The following is a 7,738-nucleotide window of genomic DNA, read 5'->3' as shown; positions in this document are numbered from 1 at the left end:
CTTTTGCCTTTAAAGGAAAGTGCCATTTTAATGAGGTCTTGTGAAGGAAAAATGAAATGGCAGCCGCTTTGCCATTTTCAACTGGAAGCCTTAGTCCCCCTCTCCCCATTTTTTAGGCGCCACTTTTGCCCCTGAACTTCCCCACACCCTACCAAACCAGTTTCCTTGGGGAGAGTTTCAGAGCTCTTTGTTCTTAATGTATGATACACTGAGACCTAGTATCTGAGCTATTTCTGTGGAGCTGCACTTCAGGACACTGTCGCCTCCTCTGAATGATGTGGCTCTTCTTGGAATACTGCTGGCATTCTAGGCAGAGTCTGGTCTCTTCAGCTGTCAATTCATTCCCACGTGCATCTTCTACCTTATGAGGAAGCTGGGCAAAGGTGACTAGCTCCAGTATGTCTAGCCTGCAATGCTGGGAAGAGCCTTTGTACTGAGGCTGGGTGGAGGAGCCTGTAGCTCTAACCTCCTAGCTGGACCTGACCAGAGCACCTTGCCTCTGCAGCTTGGAGAGGGAGTGAAGGGGGAGAGGGAGTCACAGCGGCATGCCCCCTTACTGTTATTATGAGGACTTAGTACCTTTTCTTGAGTGTGTGTATTTTCCTTTGTTCTGCTTATGTATTGTGTGTGAGTGCTCATACCCCACAGTGAGTCTGTGGAAGTCAGAGGACAGCCTGCAGGAGTTGTTTCTCTCTTTCTGCGTGGGTTCCAGGGACTCACTTCGGGTCATGAGGGAAGCACTTCAACACGCTGAGCTTCTCACTGGCCCTGAGATATGCGGCAGAGTTTTAGCAGAGCATGAATTCCAGAATGATGGCACCTAGGCTTTGAAGTCGCCTTTTGTACACAGCCAGTGGTTGTTCTCTGGGGTTGCTCTTCTGAAGGACTCTCAGAGCCTCCTCACAACTCAGACATTCCTGGCAAACAAAGACGTCTCAATTGTCTGAGAATTGATTAGGTAATGGCTTCTTCAGACAGCTCCTAGATCAGATAAGGTGTTGGTATGTGGAAATTGACGAGCTAAAAGTGCCTTCTGTGTAACAATAAAGCGGCTCTGCCAAAAGGAGTTTAGTCCTTGGCAATGAAAATAGCATACATCTGAGTGATGAATGAGTCAAAAAAGAAATAGAGAAAGAATTTTTTTTTTTAATTCCTGGAGTTAAATGGAAATATAACATGCAGAGCCCCTAGGACACATTACGAGCAGTCCTAAGAGGGAAAAAATTACAGAAGAACCTACACCAGGAAAATCAGGAAGGTCACAAATAAATGGCTTGATGCATCTCAAGAATTTGGAAAAACAAGAACAAACCAAACCCAAATTCAGTAGATAGAAAAAAAATCAGAGCAGAAATGAAAGAAAAGAGAATAATATGTAAGGCAGTAAATGTAATAATATATAACCGAACTTAAAGACAAAAACCATAGGATCATCTCAGTAGGTGCAGAAAAGCGCTCTGACAAAAAACCATCACGTCTTCATGATAAAAGGTCCTAGTGAGAGGAGGACTGGCAGGGACACAGATCAACATGATAAAGGCTGTGTGTGACAGACCCACAGCCAACATCATCTTAAGCGGAGAGAAGCCTCAGTTGTACCTCACTGACTGATGAGCTTGGCTTTCACCAGTGTCTTTTGAATTCTGAGCCTTTTGTCTCTATATTACCCCTCCTCTCTTCCACTGACTAGTTTTACCATTTAAAGACTTTGACGATTAATCTAGTTACTGTAAATTCCTGGAAGATCTGATGGAGGTTTTCAAGAGAAGGGAACGTTTGGGTTTACTCTTCAAGGAGAAGTAAAGGCTTTCCAATTGTACTGCTAGGTTTACATAACAGAGATCAGACAGAATGAAAGGCCTTTCTGGAAGAGCTGCATACTGAGAAAATTTTAAGTTAAATACTGTAACATGAAGAGCAGTGTGTGCAAATGGCCCGCACATATTTTTTGAACTTTACATGTCATGCATTTATAGCCAGTAAGACACAGGGAGTGGTTATTAGATGGCTCAGTGGTTATTGGGACTTGATGCTGCCGAGCCTGTCCCGTGAGTCTCATTCCTGTACCCGCACGGTAGGAGAAACGACCCCTGCAAATTGTCCTCTGATCTCCACTTGTGTGCCATGGCGTATGTGACCCAATAGTGCATGAGCATAATACATCCCCACCCACGAAAATAAGGAATGTAATAAGACATTTTAGAAAATGCTGTCTGTAGCCATTCGATGTCTGTGGGCTGTGCTGCTGCTAGGGGCCATATTGATCAGAGTGCTATATGCAGTCATCTGAGGCCATGGTGGTGTCTGGGTCTGCGCTGCTACTGAGGGCTATGTCTGGGTCCATGTTCCTACTGCAGTAGAGGTCTGTGTTGATATCCATGGTCTATACTGCTACTAGAGACCATGCTGAGGTCCATGGCACATGATGACACCAGAAATTATGTGGATGTCTGTGCTCTGTGCTCCTGCTGACTGTAAAGGGTGAGAAAGCTACTTTTGTTTTGGTACTGATGACTGCAGACTCACAGTTGGGAAAGAGAGACATGGAAGGCTTCTGTGACAGTAGCTAACCCCCACCACCAAAAGTAACAGCCTAGATAGAAAGGCACTGACGAGAACTATTAAACATTGTGATGTGGACGCTGGAGTGTAGCTCTCCACAATCAGTGGGTTCTGGCAGGGGTGTGAGTGGAGAAGGACTCAGTTCTCTTTAAGGGGCTGGCCACCAGGAGTTTGATTATGCTCCAATGAGTATATATGGACCATAAAAATTGGACTTGTTGGGTGTTTTTGCTTTTGTTATTTTCTTTTTTTTTCTTATTTTGGGTGCTGGTGGGGGTACTGGGAAGAGTGTGTGTTCAAAGTTCATGATGTAAAATTCCAAAATAATTAATACAAATATTATGAAAAAAATTGATACAGGAGTCATTATAAGGGCAAGAAAAAAGATAAAATAATTAATAGAATATCTCTGCTCTTTTCAGTCCTCTGAGAAACCAGTTTGTTACTTTGGTTATACTCACAAACATATTCAACTCTAGAGTTTGTAGTCTCAAACTTTTATACAATTGAAGTTTTATATAACAAGTGTAAATTTAACAATTTAGATTTCCACCAAGTGTAGGCTGTCATTTGCAGGGCAAGTGGCTTTTGAGAGCTTGCACTTTACCATGGTGTCAGTTACCAAGTTGAGAGTTCCTAGTGAAAAATCTCAGGAACTCTCTGAGAACCTGGGTGCCTACATCCACCCACTCCTTTGCACATGCTTCAGGATCCCCTCCTTGGACTCCCTGTATTTTTATTTTTACATGATACTGAGGTGTGAGCTAGGGCTTCCCCACGCTAGGCCTATAGTTCTCTGTCACCGAGCTACATGCTCAGTTTCCCTCCTTTTTGTTTTGGCCCTTTTGGTTACAGGCAAAATGTCATTAGGTTGCCGAGACTGCTCTTGAACTCACATTGTATGTAGCCAGGCAAGTGCTGGACTTGTGATCTTCTGGAGTCAGGGCTCCTATGCAGATGGGATTGTAGCTTGCCCCCAGCCTGAGTGCTCACCACTTAAGACAAATGTGAGGTGCAGGACTTGTTCCAGAAGCATCTGCGTGAAGAGACGCTGGAGGTGCGCCTTTGCTGACTCTGGAAGAATCGGGACTTCTAATCGTTTACAACTTTGCTTAATTATGAGCGGTAAAATGACTTTGGAATCATAATGTATTTCCATGTCATTTGGTTCCATCTTTTGTGATCTGTACATGTAGTGTCTTTTAATTTGTGCTATTTTATCACCTGGAGGTATACAAATTAGTGTTGTACTATGCATTCCTAGTCAGGATTGATTATCTTGCTGTTTTTAAATGTTGCCCAAGCTAGTCTTGATTCAAGTCCCTGATCCTTCTGCCTCCACCTCCCAAGTTCTGGGATTGCTAGTATATGCCATCATGCCCAGCTATCAAGTGTGTTCACAGGAACAATTATATGATGATCTTTTAGGGGGAGAATTTTTTTTATTTCTCCTGTGCTTTCTAGTACACCAACTATATAAAAGAAATGCAGGAAAAAATGTTGGCTGCTGATTCACCAAAGTGACTAATAGACTAAAATCATTAACAGTGCATGTCTTTCCTTCTGAAGTCTGAGGTTTTTGGCATTATATGTATACATAATTTTGGAAGGAATCAAAAGTTTCAAACTCTTTCCCATGTTGATACAAATTAAATATATGTGTTTTAAACTTTTCTATATTTTCTCTGGATTTTTAGAATCTCTAAAAGATGTTTCCTCTAAGGAAGTTGGGATTTGTAAAACTCAAGTAGTACAGTAGCCACATATACATGTGAAGAGGGAGGGGAGGGTTGGGGAGAGGCTGCTGTATTTTTACTGTGCCAGCACATCTCGCTCAGCCAGAGCTCTCAAGGAACTTTCAGCTCAGTTAACTGTTCCTGTGGACCTTCAGCTGGAAGGCGAGCAGGCCATCACTCTCACTGGGCTTCTTGATGCTTTTGGTTAGATAAGAAATTCTCTGCTCACAGCTCCTCATGGTGGGTTCTTTAGGTTGAAGAAGACTGTTACCTCTCATGATGTTTGCATCCATTTTAGGACTTGAGGGGACAGCCTTCCATCTGCTGGTGGCAAGCTGCACATCTTTAGCCTTTTTGGCCCAGAGTTCAAAATGTTTTGTCCTCTTCTGAAGATTGCAGAGAGGTGACAAACTTTCAAGTGACCCCTGGGGCACAGACTGGAGCCATTCCGAGGTATCTGTCATAAGATTCCTTTGGATTTTAAAAGGGAGATTTCTGGTTGGTGTCCAAGGTGTGCTGTATCTTCTAGTTAGACAAGCAGTTGGAATAAGTCTAGAAAAGAAATGAGATGTATGAGTTTTTGCCTAGTGTGTACCTACTTTGTGGTCCTAGGCATACTGTCATAATGCAGACTGTAGAGTTTCCCTCGTGTGAGCTCATTGCCCTTAAGGACTTCATCCTCATCTAAGTGTTTGGCTGTACTCCAATCCTGTTCTGAATGTCCAGAGGATGTGATAATCTGGATAACTTCTTCAGGACTCACTGACTTACCTATACATCTAGCCTATGCTTTCTCATAAAAATTTAGTTTATCTAATTAAACTAGTTGTATTATTCATGATATAAGTTGTTTTCTTTTTTTCTTTTTTTTTTAAGACAACTGTGTAAAGGGGTCAATGAGCTTCAGAGATAGAAGTTTCTCTCAGGAGAGAGAGATTATTAAATCATTAATTGTAGCTACTTAGCAGTCTATTTTTCTTTAGAATTCAATTTAGCCAGGGCATGTTAGCTATAGTTTCATTAAAATTTTAAGTTATGAAGTAATTGTAGCATTGTGTGCACTTAGAATAGAGATAGATCTTCATCTATCTTCTTTCATCTGGTTCTCTCTAGATGTGAAGTTTTGTAAAGCCACAGTGAAACAGCACAGTGAGCACACTGTCACTCGTGCGGGTGGCACACACAACCATGCCCTTGTGTTGCTAGGGCAGTGCTCACTTCTCTCCTTTCTTGACTCCTCAATTCCTGGAAAACATTAACTTCTCATCAAAATTGTCATTCTTTTATTTCAAGAATGATATATAAATGGAATCACAGTATGGAAACTTTTGGAATTTATTTTTCTCCCCAACCAGTATAATTCTTCAGCCTTCATTGTTCACTCTCTCATTTTCTTTTCTTTCTGTTTTTTTTTTAGTAGCAGTCAGTGGTGTGGATATACTACAGGCATATCAATGGTTTAATGATTCATCCACCGAACGACCTCTGGGTCATTTATTTCCAGCTTATGGGCATTTCAAATAAAAGTGAACAATCATTTGTAGGCAGGATTTTGTGTGAACTTGTTTTCATTTCACTGAGATTACATTCCTGGAAAGCAGTTGCTGGTTAAATGGCAGTTATATATTTATTTTTCTGTTTTGCTTTTGAAAGAGACTCTTGCTTATGTTGCTCAGTGGTGGCCTTGAATTCATCATCCTTCTAACTCTGTCCCCACCAAGCTCGAGGATTACAGGTGTGTTACACACCCAGCCATCTGATATGTAGTTAGAAACTATCAAAACTGTCTTTCAGAGTGGTCACCCCATATTATGTTCCCATCAGCAATATGTAAATAATCCATGTCTGCATCCTCACATGATTATAGTGTTCTTGTTGTTGCATGTTCCTGTTAGCTATTCTGACAGGTATGCAGGGATAGATTATTGTAAATTCAACTTGTATTGTTCATGATAATCCATGTGGTTCTGTGCCACTGTGTACTGTTTAGTTAAATGTCTATTTGTGTCTTCTGCTCATTTTCTAATGACATGTTTTTCTTTTTTTTTTCTGGAAATTTATTTTAAATTATATGTATGCCTGTGTATTTGTGTGGGGTGATGCACAGAGGAAAGTGGTAAATTCCCTGGAACTGGGATTACAGGTGGCTGTCCAATGTGAGTGCTAGGAACCTAGAGGTCCTTTGCAAGAGCAGTCCATGCTGTTAACTGCTGAGCCATCTTAGTAGCCCTGAAATGGATTTTTTTGACTGGTGAATTTGAGGGTTTTCTCCCTCTCCCATCTCTGTGTGTGTATACATGTGCACATGTGTACATGTGTACATGTGTATATGTCTTAGGGTTTTACTGCTGTGAACAGATACCATGACCAAGGCAACTTTTATAAGGGCAACATTTAATTGGGACTGGCTTACAAGTTCAGAGGTTCAGTCCAGTATCACCAAGGCAGAACATGGCAGTGTCCAGGCAGGTGTGGTGCAGGAGGAGCTGAGAGTTCTACATCTTCATCTGAAGGCCACGAGGAGAAGACTGGCTTCCAGGCAGCTCGGATGAGGGTCTAAAAGCCCACACCCACAGTGACACACTTCCTCTAACAAGGCCACACCCACTCCAACACATGGGCACACCCACTCCAACAAGGCCACACCCACTCTGACAAGACCATACCTCCTAATACTGCCACTCCTTGGGCCAAGCATATTCAGTATGGAATGTTCATGCATTTGTGTACAGACATATCTGGGGCTAGAGGCTGACATTAGGTATCCTCCTCAGTTGCTCTTCACATTGCTTTTAAAGACAGTCTCTGAACTTGGAATCACTCTAGACCTCACCTTCTTATACATGTAATTGACATAGATTTAAAGCAGTAGTTCTCAGCCTGTGGGCCACAGCTCCCATGGGTGTTGGACCACTCTTTCACAGGGCTCACCTACTAGATAGCCTCCATTACTACATACCTACATTACAATTAATAACAGTAGCAAAATTACAGTTATAATGTAGCAACAGAAATAATTTTAGGGTTGGGGGTCTCCACAACATGAGAAACTGTATTAAAAGGTTGCAGCATTAGGAAGGTTGAGAACCATTGTCTTAGAGCGTCTCTAGGTTTTTACTTTGCTATAAAAATGTACTGTATTTATTCTATTAGAATAGTTTAATTACACGGGAAGCCACAGAGATTCTTCTGTGTTTTTCCAACAGTAGTATTACAACCATGCCAACAGATTTTCACACTTGCACTTCACTGTGAGCACTTCACTGTGAGCACTTCACTGTGAGCACTTCATTGTGAGCACTTCACTGTCAGCACTTCACTGTGAGCACTTCACTGTCAGCACTTCACTGTGAGCACTTCACTGTGAGCACTTCACTGTGAGCACTTCACTGTGAGCACTTCACTGGGAGCACTTCACTGGGAGCACTTCACTGGGAGCA

At 42.0% G+C, this 7,738-nt stretch overlaps 1 protein-coding gene across 2 annotated transcripts in view; it reads right to left on the bottom strand.

Annotated features, from left to right (window-relative positions):
- Positions 1–4,348: 4,348 nt before the first annotated feature.
- Positions 4,349–7,738, bottom strand: part of Agbl3 (ATP/GTP binding protein like 3) — a 67,591-nt gene continuing 64,201 nt past the window's right edge. For both annotated transcript variants that reach the window (XM_028768358.1, XM_028768359.1), the window contains one exon: positions 4,349–4,850. In XM_028768358.1, the coding sequence (XP_028624191.1) occupies positions 4,430–4,850 (421 nt within the window). In that variant the 3' untranslated portion in view covers positions 4,349–4,429. The remainder of the gene's footprint in view (positions 4,851–7,738) is intronic.

This window comes from Grammomys surdaster, unplaced genomic scaffold (assembly GCF_004785775.1).
Source record: "Grammomys surdaster isolate TR1022 unplaced genomic scaffold, NIH_TR_1.0 186, whole genome shotgun sequence".
NCBI lineage: Eukaryota > Metazoa > Chordata > Mammalia > Rodentia > Muridae > Grammomys > Grammomys surdaster.
Note: the sequence above shows the minus strand (reverse complement) of the source record. Positions and strands in the feature narration are given on the sequence as shown.